Raw genomic sequence first — 24,574 nt, 5'->3', positions numbered from 1 at the left:
CCCGGCTGGAGTTGGTGGAAGGAGGCTGGGGCTGTTGGCACGTTGAGTGTTAATGGTGTCGTTACCCTGCATCCCCTCCCCATCCCACCACCAGCCCCCGGCTGAACTAGGTGCTAGGCAGACCTAAATCTGTCCACCCCTCTGTACTATGGCATCCCACTAACAGACTTACTGTCGCCACAGTGTAAATGGACCTGCGTGTGGTATGTGGGACGATGTGTAAGTCAACACAAGTTTATCATGAATTTTTCAGCTGTATAAGGAGGTATGTTTGTGGAAATGCAAGTGCATATGCAAGGAAAAGACTTACAGATGAACGAGTCTCAGTAGACGAAGACTGGTGTCCTACGAAAACATGTCTGTTTGTGTTGCGTGTGTGTGTTGTCTCATCAGTAAGACGATCCACTGCTACTGTATGTCGCATCTGAGTTTGAGAATAGCTCCTAGACACCGAGCACACTGGCACTCTGGAAATTATGCTAATATTGCTCAACAACCATCAAACCCCTCGAGTTTCAGATTTGGACTAGAGACTCACTTAAGTCTCAAAAACAAAGACTTCAGACTTGACTTAGACTCTTCATCTGAGTCTTGAGTCTCATAAATAACATTTTGTATCTCATTTGATGGGAATAATAGATTAATAGACAATTGTTTAATGTCTGTGTTTAATATAATACGATATTTGAACTCCTAGCATGTTTTAGGCAATCTGGACACTGTTGATGGAAAAAAAGATTGAGACTCAAACTAGAGCAATCCATCATGTCCTTCCTCCACCTGTTGCTACATACTGACTGTCAGCTGGCTGAAAGAAGCCTACAAAAAACAAAACCAACCAAAAAAAACTACACATTTTATTGTTTATCAACCAAAAAAAACTACACATTTTATTGTTTATAAATGTATTTAATTGGAAAAAACATGGAAATTAAATAGCACAAACATCAGTCTTATATTAACTTAACATGACAGTTGGCGAGTTGATAGCAGCATGCCTGCAGGTTCTTCCAGAGCAGATAGCCTGACTAATGAACCAGCTAATATTAGCTTACTACAGTATACTTGTCTTACCCTGAAGAGCAAAATGGTGAAATGGAGTGATATTCTGCACTCGTACTAGAACGAGTATTAATTTAATGCTAATTTATTCTTTCTTTTTTCATAGGTGCATTTATCAAAACTAAAATAAAACAAATTAATTTTATAGATAACTTTATTACACCTGCAATAGTCGATATGCGATATAATAGCATCTGTTATAACTGTTACGTTCCGTGATGTGCTTTTGTTTTTGGTCATCTGAGAATCTCTTAATGGCACAAACCTGCTGCAGGGCTTTGTTTTTATTTATTTATTTATTTATTTATTTTTTTGCATCCAGTCAGAAAATACCCGTTTATCTTCATGACGACAAGGATGCCAGCCGACCTCACTCAAAGGCAAGACCGCATCCGGAGCATAGAGACGTGGCGGCAGCAGCGCCACGAGTCGAGGTTCATCATGTCAGCAGCCTCTTTCTCTTCCAAAAATAAGAGGCTGAAGTCTGACATGTTTTTGTTTCTGCTCTCCGAACGGTGACATAATTTACAGACACACTTAGGCCCCTGGCGGCATCGAGAGCTGCCAGTCTGATGGCTTTATTAACCCTCTGGTGGTTCGAGTGGTTTTGCCAACTGTTTGGGACGTGCTTGCTGTTCCAAAATAGCACTGGTTGGCTAACCGTTCTTCCTGAATGTGCGGAAAGTGGCAAACATGTACAAGCACACTAAGCAAGATGATTTACTTGACAGAGTACGAAAACATTTAGAATGTCCTACTCTGAAAAATGCATTGCATTTAGGTCTAAAACTGTAAAGTTAAAAGAGAAACGGCAATAATAAGCTTAAATTAAAGGTTTGCCCTTAGCTGTTTGGTTTTATATGGTCAAATATTTTTCACTTCGCTGAAAGCACAGTTATTGCAAATTAAATAATTGTTTCACTATAACAAGCGCCATCAGAACCAGCAGAGCTCTTACGGGTGTCACAAAATTGCTATCTGCAATTATTTAGGCAGACTGCAACTATTTTTCATAATCATTATAGCCTGCCTGGTCCTCCCATAAACATAAAAATAAATCCTTATTTTCATGATTATTTCTTTCAGATTTTCCAACCCCATGTACTTCTTTTTGCTTTGCATTTGCTTAGCGGCAAAGACCTTCTTTCAGTACTTTGCCTGAAGGTTGATCCACTCTTTCTACTTTTAAGATCATAAGCATAAAAAAATCACAGTACACAGGCGCGCTGGCTGGATAAGAATAACCATACAGCTTAAAGCTGCATTAGGATTTAACTAGAAGTATATTCATGTGTTAAAATTTTACTGTCTACTTTTTTTTTAGTCTTGACAAGAGAGCAATTAACCGTCCGGGGGGAAAAAGTATGAAATGTTTTGGTTTAGGCAGTTAAGAAAATAATATAAGGTGGAAGAAGTAGTAAGAGGGCAAGAGGGGCAGAAGAATAAATGTTTGTGACAAAGAGGAGAAATAAAATATTTTTATTTTAGTTCCTGGCTAAGAAATGGAGGGAAAAAAAAATTCATGGGTATTAAAAAAGGACGACAGAAAGATGGAGTAAGGCAACTCAAATTGCAGCACCTGGAGGGGAAACGATTCATGCCGGTGAGCCCTGCATTGTGCAGTTGTTGACTTTGGGTCTGCAGAGGGTGACATCATTCCTTGGCCGCTTCCACAGGAAATAAGGTCACAGCAGGAACTTTGGCCAAGCGTGGAAAGTTGCTCGTTTTGACCTAGGTGCAAGTACACGGACGAATGCGTGCACTTTTAGCTACACACTCAATATACTTTCAGCCAGGGAGGTTTGGATGGCTGTGCAAGTAAGAATGGTTCCAATAGACTCCAAGGTCAGCCTGAACAATGGGACATTCACCACAGTACACACATCCAAATGATCACGCACACACACACACATATTGCAAAAAGCATCCATTGCCATTGTGTGTATTTTCATAGTATTTGATGTGACACAAGTAGTGCATATTTGTGAGGAGGAATAAATGTGGTTTTTGAAATGATTTACAAATAAAAATCTAAAAAGTGAGTCAATACATTGTAGAATTATTATTTTTATTTATTTATTTTTTTGGTTTTTTTTTTGCAAATACAGCTGCAAGTCTTCTAGGTTATGTCTACCCCAGCATGGACAGACTAAAATTTTAGCTAAAAAATACAGTAAAGTTTGTGGTCACCATAATAAAAGACAATTCAAGCAGCTTAGAAATGGTTTAGTTACCTCCATGCTTCTCTGATTTATTGTTATGTGCACACGCTCATTGAGGCTACCCCATAATTCTCCACTCTCAGTGAACGCTTGGATGTCACCCAACTGTTCCTAGTGCGATGCGCGCCTCTCAAGTATGAGTGTGCGTGCGCACTCTACGCGCAACCCTAACTTTTTCGTGCACGTAGAGTTTTTCATCTGAAAAGTCGAGCGGAGGGAGTCACGACTGCGTAACACCCTCAGCTTCCCCCGGGGTTGCTGTGGAAACCACCACAACATGTTTATAAGCAGAAGTTGGGAGGAAGGACTCCCCCATCCCAGAATATAAGTTGTGCAATGCGATTGGCTGACTGGGATTCCCCCTTGCAGAATCACGGCACCATGGGAGATCAGACGCAGGCTGAATTTTTTTTCTTTCTTTTTTTTTTTAGATTTAAATCGGCACCACTGTGTTGGGGTGGGTGTGTATGTGCCTGTGTGTGCTCAGGGATCTTTGTATCCTTGTAAAAGAGTATGCCAGTGTTCCAGAACATCATGGCTCTGTAAAGACTTGGGTGTCACCCACTCCTCCACCCATCAACTTCCAGCCTACGTATTTATCCATCTCCCTTTGAACCTAGCTCAGCTCCACCCAAACTAAGCCAGGAGTGTTCTCCCTCGCTGATGAGACGCTCTCACCAGAATCCATACCAGGATTTATGCTTCCAAAACATGTCTTAACTTGGCAACCTCTAATTTAACTTAATGTGAATAAGATACAACCTTAATCAACATCTATTTTGTCATCAGTGGCAGTTCTGCATGCTGTTGCTATGTTGATGCAAATACAAGCCATATCTAATTTCCAAAAGTGAGTCGATGAGAATATAGAGCCAAAAGGGGGTCAGAACCTTCGGCGTCGTCATCAGTCAGTTCCATTCTCACTGCTAGGTGGTAATAACAGAGTTCTACCGCCCTCTAGTGTGACTTCAGCCTAACTGCAAGCCCGCGCTTGGTTTTAAAATGAAAAGAGATTTTTGGCACCATCTGCAGGACAACCTGAGTATTGCAGAATTTAAATCAGACGCATGGATGAAAACAGTGCAGGATGTCTTTTCTGTGTTGACACAAAAAGACCTGATGTGATTAAAAATGAATATGTATATAAAAACTAGAGGGCAGGGGAGTTAATGGTCTTTTTATGTCCCAAGTATTTCAAATTTTTATAACCATGTTTCAGCTCTACTTGATGGATCTAAATACAACATTGAAAGGCTGTGAGATTGAAATCACTTAGAGTCGCCATAAATTTTGCGTCTCAGGTCCACAGACAGTAGTGGATGATTAAATAGTGTACACTGTAAGGAAAAAAAAACCCACTGGGGGTGTGTCTTCTAATTTTGTATGTGGGAAGGAGTTGACGACTGAGCTTCACGGTGAATGTTTTGGTTCCACCTTTCAGGCTCGCATATTTCCAGCAAGCGTGGAATACTTCGCTATGGGATAAAACCTGCATCACGGTCTGTTTTGGTGTTTGAGGATGTAATCTTATTATGCCAGAACAGCCTCTGCTTCCACTCAGACAGAAGCAGCTGTGTTTTTAACTACTCCCATGTTGTCTTCCTCTGATTCGGATGTGAACTAGACCGTGGATAGCACTGATTCACTTCATCTATCACGGAAGCGGCACTTGAACCTGATTCAATCTTTCAGACTCTGAGGAGAGGGGAGGGCGGTTCCCAAGGTAACTGGGCTGTGGGAGTGCTTGCAGCTCCTTGTCAAGAGGAAGCGAGACTGGAAATAAAGAACATTAGAGCAGCGAAGTGAACTGTGTTTCCCCACTCTTGGCATGGGAGCCCTGAGAGCATTCCTCCCACATCTCTATCCAGGGAAAGGGTTATCGCCATGGTGATGGCATTTGGCAGTGTTGGTCCAAAGCGAGTCGATGCACAATCACATGGATACACATGGGGTAGTAACCTGCTTCCCATCATATCATGTTTAGGTTTAAACTTAGAAGAGGTAATTTTGCTCTTGGTCTAAAAAAAAAAATAACATCCCATAAAAAAATAAACACAAAAAAAAAACATATGGCTGGCATTCAAAACAATACACACTCTCCAGCGCCATGGAAAGTGGAGCTATTTTTTTTTTTACTTTTTACCAACTTCATTTTATTTTACTTAATTTACAACTCCAAGAAATAATCTTAGTTAGATCCAGAAATAACGGAGCACTTTTTTTTTTTTTGTAGTGTAATCATACACAGCTGAGCAAATTCTCATTATTATTGAGAAAACTTGTGCTTTCCCTCCTTCATTCTTGATCCAAGCAAGTAAGATCAATCCCTGCGGTCGGACATATTCATAGTCTGTAAATCTTCTTAATGTTTCTTTCATCCTCCGAGCAAAACATAAATATTAGAACTAATTGCTACATTTTGGTCCTCCCCAGTTTGGGGAGCACCCCGTGTACTAGTATCGAATTTGGATAAAAGGTTTTATGTCTCAATAAGATCTCTTCAGCTTAGAGTGCCTATAAAAGTATTCAGTCCGTTGGATGGTTTACCCTTTTTAAATACTTTTAAAAATCCATCTTAATGTACAAAATGTGGCTTTTTTGTTTTACCTACAAAGTTACAAATAAACCCCTGAATGTCAAAGTAAAAACTAATTCCTATTAAATTACAATTATTTAACATAAAATAAGTGATTACGTAAATATTCGCCCCTTCGTGTCAGTTTTTAGTAGCTTAGTTACCGATGCCAGCCTATCATCAGTCAGATCAGTATGCAGCTTCAGAATGGATATAGCCTTCTGCGACGAAAACGTAGCCACCGCTGGATGCGCAACAGTCTTAATTTTGGCACTGAAACTGCGCCATATTGTCTTTAAAACACATGGAGGCGATGTGAGGGAAGGGTCGTGATGGTTTTCATCGGACCAGGGTGATTGTTGATGATGTGACGGAAGACCGCAGAGGCCAGAGGAATGATGAAATGTTCTTGAGAAGTATCATCTCTGGTGAGTCAGCCACACAGAGCAAAGCTGTCTTGGCAAGATTTTAAAGTATAATTGGATACGGACGCACAGAGAAAACAACACTGGACTTAATGTCAACCTTTTATGCCCGTTTGAGTCAACATTTAGGAATAATTAGGTAGGTGGGTTACTTTCCACCTTTTTCCTACCAAGACTGCTTCAGTCTGTATTCAATGAACGAAGATAATTGGCCCATTTTCCCTCATCCTGCAAGACTTATACAAGAATCCATATAAGACTCCCTTTTAAAAGAACATCTTTTTCACATTCAGTTGCAAAGCTTCTTTTCCACGGTGGGATGTCCCATTTTCTTGTAGCGCAGTGGGAAATCTTGCTGTCTGGAAACCTAAGAATCTTGCTACAGTGTTTTGTGGTTTTGTTTGTGGCAAAGTCTCTTACTCACTGTTCCTCAGACTAAGTCCAAACGCTGGTGTGAATGTGCCTTTTCTGCAGTTGCACCTTCGTCTTTCCACTAGTTCTAATATAAATGAACTTGGCCTTGTTGAAATCAAAGCTCAAGAGTTTTTTTTTTTTATTTTGATAGATTTTTAAAGAAGTTTCACTTAAACATGGTGTGAAACTTCTGGCTTTATCTGGTTTTCCATTCTACCTTTTGACCTGCTCTCATGTTCTCTTTATTTGGTGAAGCACTTTGCTCATCAATATTGTGTTCGTGGAAAATACTATAGAAATGATTGACTTAAAGTCTGGTTTACTCTCTTCTTCATGTTTTTGCTTCAGCCTATGTGACGTATCGTAGGTAAACTTGACAAAAAGACTGACTTTCTTGGACTTCATCAATGTGTTGGTGGTTTGAGCGCAATGACCGATGCAGGATATTGTGTCCGTCCAGCTGAAACAGACGTTCACTCCATGACACTGGCAGTAAATCTGCTTTCTTGCTCAGCATCTATTTTTTGACGCTGTTTCAGAAAAAATGTTGCAGTCCAGTTTTGACATAATTTTGAACTAAAACCAGGCTTTTTAGCGAAGTTTGTGCTCAAGTGTCAACTCTTGAGTTCAACTTAAATTCAAAAAGCTAGAAAAAAGGCAACCAAACTATCATTACCCGTAATTTATCGGGTTCCCTCTTGTACCTCTAATATTTTAAACTTGGCTTTATATCTAATGACTAAAGTCTTCCCATTACATCCATCATATTCTCCTAATATTTTGTACATGATGCTGTCGGCCCTGCGTCCATTAATTAATGTGTGTGTGAGTAAACTCTGCCTGGTGCCTGAAGCAGAAATAAATATGAAATCAGTTGCTAACCTCACCCAGATAAATATACTCTCAGTAGACAGCCAGTTTCATAGAGTGAGTGAGTGAGCGTGTGTGTGTGTGCGTGTGTGTGTGTGTGTGTGTGTGTGTGTGTGTGTGTGTGGGATTTGGGGGTGTGTGTTAAGGAAGCTGTCATGTTCACACTATTTAGCTGCTCTTAAAGACAGAAATAAACAGTTCCAGTTAAGTGAATCCATCAAGGCATACATGGATGCTCACACAGACCCACGCAGAACAATTTGTGTGGACTAATTAAGTCCTGGAGGACGACATGTGTGCATCTCAAGTGTGTACTCCACAGTTAGGTGACAGTTGTTGCTGGACAGCTGACCCCTCAACACTTCCGGTTCTGTACTTATACGATCAATGCCTTGAAGGCTCGTGACTCGTTTATTTCTGTTGCAGTGGGACTGGATTGTGTCCGAGTGGTGAGCACAGGACAGGATTGGGAAATTTAGCACTCAGCACCAAAATTGCTTCCCATTTTTCCTCCAGTAATCTTCCATTATTTCTTCAGCTTTCTTTTCCTCTCCTCATCTCCCCGTCCCCAGGTTTGCACGGGGGGAAATATTTGCTTTAGTACCTCAGTATCAGCAAAGTCCAATAAAATAAAAAAAATCACAATTAATCCTTTAACGTTTTTACCAGCGTTGCACTAAAAAGTAGTTTGTATAACGAACTCACCTGAAGTGAAGATCCACCAGGTGTTTGCTTATTGACCCAGGCTAGTCTGAAGGAGCTGAGTTGGAGTGTTACAGGGGAAGGGTGCTTTGTGAGGCAGAAATTCGTAAGCCACGAAACTCCTTGAAGATGCCGCTTGGTACCCCCAGGCGTTTTGCACAACTGAATGGTTGCCATGGCAGATTTCTAAAACATGCACAAAAGAATCCAAGCATCAAAGCATGATGAGGGAACAACATTATAACGTGCTATAAAGCTAAAAAAAAAAAAGTTGACCTTACATAGTACTGCCATTTAAATAGCTGCTTACTGTGTCATAAGTTCAGCAGGAGCCAACTAATGAACCTTTAATTTGATCCTGCAAATAGTTGAAAATTTAAAACATGTGGAACATTGACTCCTGAAGAACGGAGCTGAAGGCTTTAATAAACACGTTTTGCTTCAATCATGTTTCTATGTGGAGCAGTTAGCCAAAGGGCTAGACTCATACTGGGATTTTACTCTGTTTTGATACGACTTGTTAACTCAGCTGGCAGCATATTTCAACCCAGTTCCACTTAGTCGTGACAAAATGTATTTACAAGCTTGTCCTATTTCATAAACTAAGCTCTTATGAACATGTTTATAATTATCTGTTCGATTCAAAGTTGCAAAAGAAGGAGGAGATTACATGAAAACAACAATTAGGAAGCCGCAGCAGCTGACTCACTCTCTCTTTCTTTGTGAACGACACCACAAATACTGAAAACCATTAGCTAAATACTTTAGCTAAAAAGATACATTAGCTAAAAAGAAAAAATTAATACTTCCTATGATATAATTTTGCATGAAAAAGGCTGTGTGTGTGTGTTTTTTTATTTATTTATTTTTTTTAAAACGCAGCTACACAAAAACTCAATGTTACAGCTTGGGATGCATCTTACATTACCACATGACTGGATTGAACTAAGTGTAATACTTGACCATTTTACTTTGAGTTAACATTTGTTGGAAATCAGTTTTAAATTGATTTCCTTTTTAAATTAATTGAACCACTGAGCTGTGTCCCACTGCAGCTTTCCTTTAATTGGACTTTATGAACGTTTTAACTGGAGCTTAAAAACCTTTCGAGCCAAAAATAACCCAAACACAAGTTGATTTCTTCAGTGAGCAGCAACAAAGGTAATGGCTAACGTAAAACACATCAGAATTTTCCGTGTCTTTTTCCTCTTCAGTCTTTCCTCAGTGTGTCGTCGACTCACCGGCTCTCTGCATCCTTCTCAAAGGGAACAGTTTGTGCCAGAGTTTGTTTTCATGTCACCTGAGCGCAGCGCAGCACTAAATCCTGGATGTTTGAAGGATCGGACTCACTCCCCACACCAATCTCACTGTCTTCACCGCTAAACTGGTCCCAGGCCCAGGCAGTGCGGGGCCCGGGGAGGCTGGGTTACACCATCTGTCAGTCAGACAGGAAAAGAGCACACAGCTGCTTGGCGGCATCTGTTGGGGCTCACAGTTAAATACACACACATATCACTTTATACGGAGATAAACGAGTTCATAGTTGCATTGCTGCAATTGATAAGGTTGAGATCAAGAAGCGCTAGAGGTATAATTTAGTGATACAACGGGGATCAGGGGAATACTGGAACATATTTGCAGTTTATTACGAGTTGCGGACTGTTTCCCACTGCAGCATAAGAATCAGAAGAGGGTAGGAAAAGAAGATAATAAGTTTGTGAGTGTGTGCGTGTGTGTGTGTGTGTGTGTGTGTGTGTGTGTGGGATTGGTATGCGACCTTGGCTTCGGCATGGCGTCCAGTTGTTCCGAAGAATTCAGGACGGCGTATAGGGAGTTACCCAAAACATAAGGTGACTCACTTATTTTTCTGGGTTTATTTCCATAGATGAGCACAACTCCTCCATTAGTCTTGTGAGAATCGAAACCCTCACCCTCAGTTGCAAAACAATGCTTTAAAAAACATAATGACATAAAACTCTGGGAAGTGAGTTAGGATCAAATATTACATTTATTTTCAAAATTAAAAACAAAACAAAACAAAAAAAAATTGTTTTTACTGTCCAAAAAAAACGACATAAGCCTCTGGATCGCTAGAGGGGGCTAGATTTCCAGCTTGTGTTGCCCTGAAAGAGATTCACACAACAGTCTGTACTTGGCCTTAATTTCTCTGCTATCATATTCAGTTGCTGTCCATGTGTTTGAATTAGGTTTGTTGCAAGAACGTATTGAAAAAGTCCAGAAGAATCTGCTCTCATTAAGGCTTCAGATTGGTGTTGCCTTAAATGACTTCCAAGCTTTAAAAAAAATATATATTGTGACATCAGATATATATATATATATATATATATATATATATATATATATATATATATATATATATATATATTTACAAATAAAAATCCTACCTTTTTATGCCTTAAGAAAATCAAAAAGGGATCATAATTCATGCATGAAAGGGTTAAGCTATAGGGAAAATACATTTTTGACACCTTGTTACTGTATTGGCAACTAACAGACAGTTTTTGCTGTCTGTCATTTTATGAAAACATTAAATCGAATTGATCACAGGCAAAATAGCAAGTAATGCTTTTTACCGTTACCTCGGATAACAGTAAAAAGCTCCAATCAACCATTCAATCAGGAAATTAAATGCATTTTTACCAAAATCACTGGTGATGCAGAAATCGTTCCCCCTAACAATCATGAATTTAACTGACACAGACAAACTAACACCACTAGGCTGGAGGAGACGCCATCTTTATCTTGCCACCACATGAATATAAGGGAGGAGGAAAACCTTTTATTAAATGCCCTGTAAAAGAAGAGCAGACCAACCTCTTTTTGGCCACCAGGCGTCTAAAACCACCCTTAGGTTGATGAAGCGTTACAAGAAAAAACCCAACCTTTTCTGTCCTGCTATTTCAAACAAACATGTTGGATTTTCAGAGACTTTAACTGGACTGCAGGTGGGGTTAGCCATCCCATCACGTAAGGTGGGGGACTCGTGATGCTGTGGGTCGGTTACTTCTGTTCCTGGGAACCCAAATGGATGTCATTGTCAGAACGTGTGCCATGGTGAACGCTGAATTACACCGAGATTCAAATTAAGTCCAGTCAGCAGCTGATGAGCCTCGTCACCGTTATCCATCTAGAATCTTTAAGTAGCTTTTCTGTTTTAATGACATTTTTTTTTTTATAATCTCACTGATACTGAAAATACATAACTTTCACGCATGATCTGAGTAACGACTTCCGCACTGAAGAGTGGTGTCACTCTTCAGTGACACCACTCTTCACTCACTATGCACTCAATACTGACGCTGTGAATGCGCAAATTGGAATTACGAAAGAAATCTGGATTTTCAGTAAAAAGTTACTGAGCTAGGATGAGGTGATTTTTCCGCTATATTGAAATCAATGTATTTTTGCAAAACTGCATTTTAAACACTCTCCGCATCACACGAGTCACGTGATCAATAACCGGATGTTACTGCTGACGGAAAATACGAAAAGGAGGACAAGAGTGATAGGAGGATGACGGCGAGGCATGTTTTGTTAATGACTTATTGCGGGAACAAACTTATTCGTGTGTTATTTTGATTGTGTTTCCCATTTAACAGAAATACTGCAGTTGCAAAATTTAATTTTTTTCAACATTAGCAGAATATCGAGTAAGTTTTGCGCACATTTGCAATGGGAACGCAGCTTTTGTTTGGTCGTTTGTCAAACATTCCTCTTCCCTAGTTCCCATTCACTGTTGGGATAGGCTAAAGTATCAACACTATCCCAAGCAGGGTTAAGTTGTGTGATGCTCTGCCATGTTTGCTTTAGCCAGCCCTTTCCCCCGCTCCCTTTCCTGCATCCCTGCACCTCTAAAGCCGGGTCCCACCACTGAACATCCCTCATTGATGCACCATTCAAAGATCTCTGTGGAGTTGAGGTTTTAGACCGCAGCCCTTCCTGTGAACATGTCGCTCTATGGATCAGGTCTGTCTTCTCCAGAGCTCCAGCAATAGCTTTTCCCCACCTTCGCTCTCGCAGCATTTTGCTGCAGGAGCAAAGCTTTTAGGACCCAGGAAATGATCGATCTTACCGATCAGCTTTTCTTTTTTTTTCTTTTTTTTTTTTGTTGCCAAGCTTCGATCACAGGACTTTAAATCTCAACTCTCCGTCACCTAAACAGGTTTTGGGAGAGAACACCAGGCAGTACAGCAATGTGGTTTCCTACCTGCTTTCACAGGCCTTCCTGTGATGCCGAATAAAGAAACTCGGCTCTTTTTCCAACATGACACTCCACTTGCTGGCAACAAAAGAGGAGACTAAACACACATTAGGCTTAATTTGCCAATTAGTTTAGCTAGATGTGCGAGAGTATGCATGAGTGATTGCACATGTATTTGTAGTATGGCAAAGGATGCATGTAGTAAAAAGGAATGCTAATGTGGACCGTTCAATTTGCCTAACAGAGAATAATTATTTACAGTTTAAGCGACAAACTGAGAGCAGGTTTTGGTGTTCAAAAGGTTCAGGTAAATGACTAAAGGGCCTCTCCAACTTCTCCCTGTGAGGAATAAACTTTTTCTCGACAGCTGCTTCTCCCACTGATTCATCACTTCATCTCCAATTACGTCTATGAAAACATTTCAGCTTGCTTGTCCCGCAGTTTAAAGAGACGCTTCCTGTCTGCTGTAGAATTATTTCAATCACTTTGAGTTGTAACTTCCCACCGGCTAACTTTAGGCCCGAGCAGGAACTGAGGAGGACCCGGTTCCTTCAAAACATAACTCACTGATATACAACATGTTTGCAGCCCCCTGACCCACCCACCCAGCGCCCCAAGGCTCAGGACAGACAGTCCGGTCCGTGTGTGTGCACGCGCGCGTGTGTATGGCCAGACCCTGACATGGCTCATGTTTCTCACTGCAGCTTGTCAGAGCCCAGCTTGGAGCAGCAGGCACCAGTCAGGCTACATCTAATGCACACATCCAAAGCTGACATGGGGACAGCTGACAGGTTTCCACCCAGGACAGAAGCTGCGTTTTGGGGTTTCAGCTGGAGATAAAGGAGCGTGCTACCATGTCGCTTCGAACCTTTTCGTGGTCCGGGACGCCTGAGGAACGCCTCCTTACTCAGATTCATTAATGGAATACCGCTCTACAGAACGCAGCTTTTAAACTTTGTCTTGGTCAAGGGGAGCGTGTAGGACATAGCTTTTTTTTTTAAGTGTAAGTAGATGCCAAAGGAGATATTGACAGATTTGTGTGACTGTTTTGGCTCCTGAGTAAGCTCTTCCATTACAGTTACAGTTACAGGAAGTAGTTTAATTTCTGGGCGAGCCGCTCCGTCTGTAGCCGCATCAGCTTGGCCGTATCTCATAGAGGAGTAACGAGCGTCGGCCTCCACCATGATGATCAAGGAGGACAAAGAGGCCTCGCTACGGCGGGACCCTGACCTGAGGGGGGAGCTGGCTTTTCTGGCCAGGGGGTGTGACTTTGTCCTGCCCTCACGGTTCAAAAAGAGGCTCAAGTCTTTCCAGCAGCAACAGGTCAGTCGGTTCAGCAGTCGGCATGAACACTGCGCAATTGTGCAGAGAGAATGCATGGAGGTTGGACTGTCGTCCATTTAATCGTCTATTCGTCACGTAAAACCCAGACCTGGTGGTGCATTAAAGACACACAGATACGGTAGTCGCGCCTTGTTGCTCTTAGACACAGATCTACATGCCATGGACGGCAAAACTATTTTGAGACAGGTATTGGTGGTGTATTTATAGCGCAGGGGGTTGCAGGAATAGAGCGATAGAATGAACACTTTGAAGGGAAGCACAGCTCCAGCTGTCCTGCTCAATACACGCGGGACGGAGGCCCAAGAGAGGACTCCACTGAGGTCTGCCTGGAGATTTCATAAGCAGCAGAGTCCGTAACCAACACTGTGAGATCTGTATCTTATCATTCCGCCCTGGTGCAACATGTTCTCTTACCACCAGTATGAGGACTGAAAGACCTAGTGTAAATTAGGTCTTTTACTCATAAATTAAATCCTACATAATGCTCTCCTACGAACTGCTCTACTTATGTTTGGCAGGCAAACAGAGGATAAAATGTGTTTTCTTGATTTAAACTTTTGTGAGGCAATAGATGGCCAATAGTTAGGGCGCCCATTGTGTCAATCAGATTAGTCTATTAATTTTTTTTTCTCTTGTTCACGTTGAAATGTTCACAGAACAGACAACAGAGGAATTTCAACATATTCTCTAACTTGTATGTGATGTTTACTAAACTCAAAAGTGGTGTTGCCTTTATAGACTGTAAATGGTGGGAGTTCTTAGTTGATCCATTTAATAAGTCAATCAGTTGATTTAACTGCATAATTTTTCTTCAATATTTGCCCGGCCGAGTACCAATCTCTGGAGGACCAACTAAATTTTGACTGATTAGTGCAGGTCTGCATTTTCACGTCGGCTCCTAAAAAAAAAATACCTTAATTTTTCTTAACAGCTGTCTGTTTTCTGTTGCTTTATTGGAGTTTGAGAATTTGCAGTCAGGAAACGTCTGCCCTGCATTATGTTGACTTCTGCAGTGTTGCACCACTTGGAACTGTTCCTGCCAACGCCACAGTGAAAATGTTTTGCGGCGACTAAGTGATTGCCAAACAAGTTTGGTAGATGTTTATTATTATTGTTCACCGGGAATTTCTATGCGTGTCACAGGCCCGAGGTTGTTGTGCTTCCTTAGGATTCGTCAACGCTTTCGCTTCTTGAAGCTAATTCCTGCCTCAATGTGGTGTTACTTTTCAAAGACTCCGGTTTTTCCATTAAAAAAAGATTCAAAATATGAACACCACATGTGACATGCGTAGAGTCCTAAGCCTTTGTCCCCATGCCTGATTTTCTCTTAATCTCCGTAGCTCCAGCCCAAACTGGAAAAGAAGCCAGGAACGCCTCCTCCAGCGCCGCCCGCAACCGCAGCTTCTCCGCCCCCCACGCCACGTTCGCCAAGCCCTCCTCCAGCGCCGGTGATCGTCACTCCCCCTCCTCCTGCCGTTAACATTCCCAGGTTCTACTACCCTCGTGGGCTCCCTGCCCCGGGCCCGACTGCCAACCACGACGCAACCATCGCTGCCATAGAGACGGCCTTCGCCGAGTTCGAGGAGGACAAGGCTGACATTTATGAGATGGGCAAGATTGCGAAGGTCAGTAAGTTATGTGCAGTTTAAGTTATGCTGCTTTATGGAAGAAAAAAGCAACTCAAAAAAGAAAAAGGAAAAAAAAAAAAGATACTTCATCCAGAATGATAAACTTTGTGCTATTTTCCCCAAAGAAGAAAGGGAAAATATTTTTGTTTTAAGGTCAGGAGCCAATTTTTTTGGTCATGGTTCTACTAAATATAAATTCTCTAGAGCTGCAAAATCTACACAACCCCTTTCAAAAGCATGTCAACAAATTTCTAACGGGTGTTAGAAAAAAAAAGAGTAATTATTTTTCCTTTAATTCCACTTGTATGAAAAATGAAGAAAAAAATAACATCAGTTAGTTTATGACCTAATAAAACGGTAAACAAAAATTAAGTTCCAGCACGATTGTTGTAATTCTCTCGTGGAAATTTTTGTAAAATTGCGTAATAAACGGAAAATTGCTTACACTTGCCTTTTTAATTATTATTATTTTTAGTAAGAAATAATTCAAAACCTAATATTCTTTGCCATTCTTGGTGGCATAATGAGCCAGTGTGGAGGCCCTACTGCTGTTCTACGTCGTGGAAACATATAAAAGACGTTATACGATTTCTATGACTTCTTTTTTTTTTTTGCCAACAAACATGTTGTTTTGTTGTACAGTAGTGACTGGTTTTGTCTGTGTCTCCGTTCAGGTGTGTGGATGTCCGCTTTACTGGAAGGCAGCCATGTTCTATGCTGCTGGTGGTGAGAGGACGGGCTTTGTGTCGGTTCACTCATTTGTTGCAACATGGAGGAAGTAAGGATGCTAGGTTTTAGTTCTTCAGGTTTTTTTTAGTTTTTTTATCAGAATCCTCCACATTTCAACTCCCCTCAGGTTCTGAAATCAGATCTCCTCCCAACATACTCCTGTCTTCTCTTCTGCAGGTTGCTGCACAGTTGCCACGATGATTCATCGAGGTTTATTTATCTGCTATCTAAACCTGGGCTTACGTATTTGGAACAGGAAGACTTCATTCCTCTTCTCCAAGTAGGTGCCATCTAAACTCTTGCTTTTGTTACACAGTCTAGTGCTGCGGTGTGTTTCTTCAAAGCATGAAACGTCTCTTCTTTCTATAACCGTTTATCGTTGGCTTATAGGACATTGTGGACACGCACCCTGGACTCACGTTTTTGAAGGATGCCCCTGAATTCCACTCGCGCTACATTACTACGGTAAATGACCAAAAATAATGGAAAGATAAATGAGTTATTATTCAGATTGTGTGTTTTGGTATTTACTTTAAGTCAGAAAGCTTTTTCGTAAAGCTTTCTGATTGTTAGGCAAATTCTCATGTCCTTCCTCCGTTTCTTCCTGTTTTTCTTTTTTTTTTTTTTTTTGATTGATAAAATATCTGCCACTTATTCACGGTGCAATTTAGCGTACTGTATTTTAAAATCAGCATTAAGGACCACAAATCCTTAAGAACTGAGTCAGGAACAGTCTGAATTATTGTAGGAAGAAATCTGTAGCAACAATTTAAAAAGCAAAAAGTGAAACATATGTTTCATAATCACTTTTTTTATTACTTTATATGATGAATAGCTGTACTGTTGGTGGTTTTGCTTTAACTTTTTTTTTTCACACAAAATAAATATACTTCAGTTAAATTAGGGTCGAATTTCTCACAATTTTTGAGCGAGAGGGTTAGGAGTGCCAATAAACGTGACTAAGAGAGTAGCAGTGAGCATTCTGTGAAGAATCCACTCATTTTACATTTTAAGAACACAACGTGGTTGAGATGATGACAGTTGCCGCCTATCCTCTAAGTTACGGCGTTGCGATGTTTCATTTTCATAAAATTGCGTTTCTAATACCAGTGAGCTTGTCCCCCGTTGCCGGCAGAGCTGTTCCTGTGAACATCTGCTGTGTAACATTAGACGGACGCATCAACAGGAGCGGCTGCGTCACGTGCCTCTGAAGTCGACGGTTTTGCTGCGTCGAAGCGCGGAGCCGCATCGAGTGCGTCAGCGTGCCGTGACGTCACGGAAACGATGCCGCCCGCGGTCCCATTTTTCAGCCGAGACCGCCGGTCCGCCACATGTCCATTTTAAGACCATTCTAGTGCATCAGCTGATCCAGTTCTGTAGAAGACATTAGCAGCTCTGGGAGGTCGATTTACCAGGAAACGATTGCTGAGCCTCTCTTTGTTGAGCTAAGTGTGACCTGAACCCCTGGTTTGAACTGTGAGCTGATCTCCTGTCCGACTTGGAGTGGGAACCATCTTTAAAGCAATGTGATTTTTTATTTTTATTTTTTGCATTTATTTTCCCATTAAAAATTTATGTAGATGCTTAATTTTTTTTTTTATTCCCATCGTTTCATTGTTGAAATTAATTCCCTGGTGAAAGCAAATAAAATTGTCACGTTCATATGTGTAATTTAATGGATATTTTATCTTTTTGGGGCCATTCTCTGTTTGCCTAAAAGATTCTCGTCATCAGCATCGGCAACAAAAGCACCAATAACTGAATATTATATATTATATCCGGCGTTATGCTTGTATAACAATTCGAACAGTTTTATGTGTGGATATTGACTAAGTTCAATATTCAAGTGATTCCACAGTTTGACACACAAAAAATATTTTCTGGCTGTTCTGTATTGGCATATTTTAAACATTTTCTCCTTAATCTTACACAATTTTCAAATGTTTTCCTCTAATTGTTTTTGTAAAGAATTACAGCAGTCTGTAGTTTCGCCGTGTCGATGAACTTTAACGACTTAGATTTTACGAACGGAGTGTTTCCGGTGAATTTACTCGTCTTTCCCCCCCTGCCCGCCGCAGGTCATCCAGCGGATATTTTATGTGGTGAACCGCTCCTGGACGGGCCGCGTCACCATGACAGAGCTGCGCAGGAGCAACTTCCTGCAGACTCTGGCCCTCCTGGAAGAAGAGGACGACATCAACCAGATCACCGACTACTTCTCCTACGAACACTTCTACGTCATCTACTGCAAGTTCTGGGAGCTGGACACCGACCACGACCTCTACATTGACCCCAAGGACCTGTCGAGATACAATGACCACGGTAAGAACAGCTTGGAAGTTAAACACAGCGTTCTCTTATGACGCGTCCAATCACATTTGTTCATTATCCCTCCCATTATATCCTCACCCTTCTGACAGCGTCCTCAAACAGAATCATCGACAGGTTGTTTTCCGGTGCTGTAACCCGGTGAGTGGAAACACACAGAGTGGAGCTGATTACTTCAACGCCAACGTGGCGGTCGATGCAAACGGCTCTGTCTGTTTCGTCTCCAGGGGCAACGCCGTGCAGAGAGAAGGCAGGATGAGCTACGCTGAGTTTGTCTGGTTCCTCTTATCTGAGGAAGACAAGAAAAACCCAACCAGGTATTGCGCAGCTGCTCGGATATCCGTGACTCGCCATCTGTTGTGCGAGTTCGCAGTCGCTCTCAGAAATGCCAACGATCTGTCTCCCATTTGTCTCGGCAGCATAGAGTACTGGTATCGCTGCATGGACGTCGACGGCGACGGCGTTCTCTCCATGTTTGAGCTGGAATACTTTTATGAGGAGCAGTGCGAGAGGATGGAGAGGATGGGCATCGAGCCGCTGCCCTTCCAGGATTTGCTCTGCCAAATGCTTGACTTGGTCAAGCCCGAGAATCCAGGTTAAATATCATTTAACTTTCTTCACACACTGATTCTCTGCTCGCATTAAACACACGAATGCCTTTCCTCCAGGCAAGATAACCCTGAGCGATCTGAAGCGCTGCCGGATGGCTCACATATTCTTCGACACATTCTTCAATCTGGAGAAATACCTGGACCACGAGCAGAGAGATCCATTTGCAGTGCAAAAGGTGCCGACTTGTGTTTCTTGTGTGCAACAGGATTTCAAATAAAATCTCAGGACCGAACGTAACAATAAAAATCTGTGTTTTACTAGAGTTGATTGAAATTTTACCTACATTTTCTGACGGAAGGGTTCTCTTCTTCTATCTCTGAATAATAGGTTTCTGGATTTTCAGTAATATAACTGATAATAAATAATAAATATAAGTAAATAACTCTTACAGCATCTATCAGATTAATCTTTTTATTATTTACCCTTACATGACTCTTGAAAATTCCCTAGCTGTATTTATTTTGTGGCTGTAGAAAAAAAATTAAATAATAATAATAATAAAACAAAATGTGTTTCAGGACATTGACAGTGAAGGTCCGGAGCCGTCCGACTGGGACAAATATGCTGCAGAGGAATACGAGATACTGGTAGCAGAGGAAACCGCAAACGAGCAGCTCCATGAAGGGTACACACAAACACTTGTATATAGTACCTTTAAGAATAATTGATACCCTCTAAACCTCGTCACATTTGGCTACATTACAACCATAAGTAAGGGGGATTTTATGTAATAGTTCAACACAAAGGGCGGGGAAGGAAAACGATTCTTGTTTTTGTTTAAGAAACTCACAAGAAACGCAGTTTGCAGTTTGACACAAACATTTCGGGGAACCGGTGGAAGAAATCACCTCGGTCAGAAGAGGAACCTCTCGAAACTCATCATCTATTCTCTTTAACCTGGACGTGGAAGCGGGTTAAAGTTGATGGATACGATGGAGCCAAAATAAAGGGCAATCGTAGACGAAAGGCTCTTAGAGGCTACACAAGAATCTAGACTGAAGAGGAACTTGTAGCAGGGAAAAGACTCAAAACATCCAGCCACATCTACAATGTCACGTATTTGTGGCTGGATCAAAGCGTTTTCAGTGCATATGTTAGAATCAAGATCCAAACCTAATTCCAAAGAGAAGACTCTGGTAACGCATAAAAATTTATGCTCACAGATGTTGTCCATGCCAGTCTGAGCTAGCTTTTGGGTACATTTTTCTGAAAAGAATGGGCAATAAAGTGAAGCTCTGGAAGGGGGCAGCTAATCTTGTACAGATATTTATAAAAGATTTGTGGCTGTAATCAAATTGTGTGTGTTCCGCCTCGTCACCACCCGACTTTCCTGCCAATTTACAACTCAACAAAGGCCAGTGGTGCCAAAAAAGAAAAACATAACAAAATGCAGCTTTTAGATTTTGTATTTAGAGAAAAAATATTTTCCTTCCATTTCACAATCACAATAGACTTTGTGTTGGTCAGTCAAAAAAAAAAAAGAAAAAAAAATCCCAATAAGAAAACATGACAGCTTGTGGTTGTAAAATGACCAAATATCAAAACTCTTCAAATGCATTGTTAATATTAACTACTTAAGATTTAATATTTGCAAGGATAACAGCGTGATTTGCTTTTTTTTTTTTTTTTTTTACTTCAGGACATTTGATGACGACTATGAATCCGAGGAGCTTCAAGTCCCAGGAGAGATTGGGAATAAGATGGAAAAACTGGTCATATCCGACCTGTCGGCATAAGTCTCTTTTCGTGGAATTGCTGGGCGTCTGCGTGTGGGTGAAACATAGGATCTGAATGTGGGGGAAAAAAAGGGACTTCCTGGCTTCTCTCAGGAAGGAGTTTATGAATGCGTTTTGTGTATGTACACTTCTGTTTTGCCGCGTGCGTGGCGCGACTATGCATTCGCACACAATATCTCTGCTCTCTGATCCATTTGAGAAGACAAGACGGTGACGGCGGAGAGAAAAAGAACTGCTTGATAAGCTCGCCGGAGATTGGGAGAAAACTACTTAACTGTAAAAACAAACAAAAAACTTTGTGAATTCTCTACTGACAATCATGCCAAAAGACAATCTGTTTTCTTTCTTTCTTTTTTTTTTTTTTAAAGTTTTTACCGTTGCTGTGCCAAAGGTAGATCGACGCAGAGAAACTTTTAGCTGAGAGCTCTTAAAGTTGTTAAAGCCACTGCCGCTGAGGATCAACAGCGCTCTCCTCCATGTGACGTACGCGCAGACCCGGCCCTCAGGAACATGCTGCGTGTGCAGTTTGTCACTGCGTTTCTGGTAAAGGAAGTTGTTAACACTTGAGTCCCCTCTGGGAGAGGTCATGTAACAGGTCAGGGACGATCGCAGCACCGTCTCCTCTCTGTGGCCGGTATGGGCTACTGCACGGATCAGAACAACTGGGTTTTTACTTCCCGTGTTGGTGTTGGTGGTCCGGTCACCCCCCCCTCACTGCCAGAGCTGCTCATCCTCTCCCAGACTCCTTCCCCCCCCGCCCCCCGTTTGAGGTCCCGGACTGTAACGTTTCAGTCCCTGCATTTCAGATGACGTTGAGGAAAGACGCACGTGAAAGGAACCGCGCTGCCAGTCGTGTCAAACTCTGGTAGGGTTGTCCAAACATTTCCACGTGTCACATATGTGACAATGCAAACAGTATATTTTATTTTAGGATACGTGTGTCCCTCCTGCTGGTCTCCTTCAGCATTTTTTTTCTTTATTTTTACACTTTTATATCTCTAATATGCTAGATCTAACAACTAATGTCTCCTGTCCCCATGCACAGACGCAGCCCAGTATTATTAGTTATTAAAGTAGGTCAAAGGGTATAAAAAAAGGATTTTATTTATTTATTTTTTTACAATTTCATCCACCATGTTGAACAGCTGTCTGTTAAGCATCTTTTGTCCAGATGTTGTAAGTTACCATTCACATGTGCGGTGAATAGTGACTAAACTTTATGATTTCCATTTTTGTTGTTAGGCAAAAACACTTTGCAGTTAAAAATTATGAAGTTATTTCATGCTGAACATGCTGTTCTTTTGTTAACATTTCAGCCTACACCATGTTGTTGGTGGCTTTTACCCTATTGAACATAACTTACACAATGTACCATAGCTTTTCTGACATCTTGTCCCAGTAACTCAAATCACACAGGTTGAGGTAAAATTCCTGATGGTGTTCTCTTTTTTAAAAAAAAATTACAGTAGATGTATTTAAAGCGATAGTTAAAAACTTTGAAGTGAGGTTCTATGAAGTTTATCTGGAGTTAAAGTCAGTAGATAACTCCCCTGATTTAATGAAAATCCAGATTAATTGAAACTGGAGGTTGAAACTAGCAACTAGGACCAAATTTAAAATGAAAAAAAAAAAAAAAAAACGAAAGAAGTGTTAAAAACTAAATAGTTTGCGTTCGCTGTTTTCTTCTTGAAACTGTCATCCTATTAGCATTGGATTGTTTTTTTTTTACAGACCAATCAGTGAAATTTTACATTAAAAAAAAAAAATTTGAGGTTGGAGGCAGTGCGTCACCATTGATCTTCCTGACTGAAACAACAGAACTGACAACAATAGTCTGCTTTGGTCTCAGCCCCTCTTGGACTAGCTGTTCGCTTTGCCCTCCAGGACCAACCAATCTGGATTGAAACTAAACAACAATGACAACTCCTTAATTTAAAAAAAAAATAAATAAATCCATTTAAATGACATCATTTACTTAACGCTGCACTCACGGGGACAAGTGCCTGTGTCTACCCGAGCTAGCACTATGTGAAGGCTTACAAATCACAGACGGACAAGTGTGTTTTAGGAGCGCTTGTTTGGTGTTGCCATTGAGGTTGTGCTGAATAGCTTTGCATTGCACAGGTTTTGATTATTATTATTTTTTTTAATCAGGAGTAGATCTGGTCTCGTCTCAGATTCACTGCTACGTACCTCCTCTTGTACACAGTTTGCATTCAAAGGGATTAAAAGCTGTAAAGATTTACGGCGTCTACCTGAAACTCTCCAATTCTGCTTTATACCGATTGTAAATCTATCTTCTGTATTAAACTGTACTTTAACAACTATTATAATATAAGCCATTAAGCCATTCGAGCTGTGATAAGCCTGATTATTTTATGACGCGTCATGATTTGTATTGTTGTGCCACTGTGTGGCTTGGGCTGGGGGGTAAATTATGGTAGATGTGTGTTTGTTCGCTCGTTAGATTTGTGGAGTTTTATCACTAGTATTAGATGAAATCCTCCTTTTTCTCCATTCTGACAATCACACAAACAGAAACCTTTAAACTTTCTCTCTCACACACACACACACACACTCATACACCCTCACTCTCTGTATGTAAAAAGTGAACATTTCTGTTCTATGCAATGTGTCCCGGTGCTCAAATGCGACGAGCCACAAAACGAGAGAAGCCATGCAGGACTCCAGCGTCACATCTCTGTAAGGAGAGAGGCAGGAAGGACTTTTATTGTGACATTCTTCCTCGTGTGCAGAGAAGACAAGAGGATGTTCATTGTTGCATATTGTGTTGGCATGCTTTTTTGTTCTTTTCCTGCTTTCTTACTTGCTGACTTTCTTTCCCTTTTCTTATGCTGCCTTTATCTGACGTCTATGGTTAGGACATTTTCAATAAAGCTGCTTCATTAATCCTTCTTGTACTTGTATTTTCTCCACACACATGCACGCAAAAGGTCTCAGGCATTTAGAAAGACATAAAAGTTACACATGGGGTGAATACACAGACCAGTGGAAGATGTCTGACAGGACAAAAAAAAAAAAATCTCAAAAAACATATCATGCCCTGACCTAAAGAAGGACCTGATGACAAACAAAGTCACAGATGCCTTCAAGCCTGGAAATGAATACAAAGCCATTTCTAAACCTTTGGGTCTTTAGCAAAGCACACAGACACCCATCATCCACAAATTATGATTGAAAATATGGAAAATGGGTTAAAGTTCCCAAGAGTTCTACTAAAAACAATTGAGAAACACCTAAAGCAGCTGTAAACCTCACTTGCACAGTGGTCGCAGTTAACATGACTTTTGTAAGCAACTGACCAATCAGCCGTCACAGGTTGTCCCGAAGTCCACGCCCACTTTACCTGGACGAACTCAACCTCGGCAAACATTGCTGGTGTTCATCATCGCTAAGGTGCTGCCGTCATAGAGATTTCGAGGAAAGTAGAAGAAAATCCTGGTCAAATTGTCAGTGGGAAATAATCCCGACAGCCGTGTAGAGGGCAGAATACAATTTATTACATCGCCAAAACCCGAATGGAGTCTGGAACAATGCAAGAAATGGATCAAGGCCTGCAGTCCAGCTCATATCCAGTAGAACGAAACTTCTGGTGTCATATTAATTAAGGTCTGTGCAATCAAAAAAAAGTTTTAGGCTAAGCTAAATGGCATAATTTTTATTTATTTATTTTTTAAGATAAAC

At 41.0% G+C, this 24,574-nt stretch overlaps 1 protein-coding gene across 1 annotated transcript in view; it reads left to right on the top strand.

Moving 5' to 3' along the window:
- Positions 1 to 23,779, top strand: part of ppp2r3a (protein phosphatase 2, regulatory subunit B'', alpha) — a 66,683-nt gene extending 42,904 nt beyond the window's left edge. Inside the window, exons 3-13 of the mRNA XM_014978973.2 lie at positions 15,177 to 15,461; positions 16,139 to 16,242; positions 16,371 to 16,473; positions 16,584 to 16,658; positions 18,272 to 18,515; positions 18,614 to 18,662; positions 18,749 to 18,838; positions 18,941 to 19,116; positions 19,190 to 19,308; positions 19,652 to 19,758; positions 20,773 to 23,779. Coding sequence (XP_014834459.2) covers positions 15,177 to 15,461; positions 16,139 to 16,242; positions 16,371 to 16,473; positions 16,584 to 16,658; positions 18,272 to 18,515; positions 18,614 to 18,662; positions 18,749 to 18,838; positions 18,941 to 19,116; positions 19,190 to 19,308; positions 19,652 to 19,758; positions 20,773 to 20,869 — 1,449 coding nt within the window. The 3' untranslated portion in view covers positions 20,870 to 23,779. The remainder of the gene's footprint in view (positions 1 to 15,176; positions 15,462 to 16,138; positions 16,243 to 16,370; positions 16,474 to 16,583; positions 16,659 to 18,271; positions 18,516 to 18,613; positions 18,663 to 18,748; positions 18,839 to 18,940; positions 19,117 to 19,189; positions 19,309 to 19,651; positions 19,759 to 20,772) is intronic.
- The last annotated feature ends 795 nt before the right edge of the window (positions 23,780 to 24,574 follow it).

This window comes from Poecilia mexicana, unplaced genomic scaffold, assembly GCF_051168715.1.
Source record: "Poecilia mexicana isolate PSO_F unplaced genomic scaffold, ASM5116871v1 scaffold_22, whole genome shotgun sequence".
Taxonomy (NCBI): domain Eukaryota; kingdom Metazoa; phylum Chordata; class Actinopteri; order Cyprinodontiformes; family Poeciliidae; genus Poecilia; species Poecilia mexicana.
The sequence above is the reverse complement of the archived record's forward strand: the minus strand, read 5'-3'. Positions and strand labels throughout refer to the sequence as shown.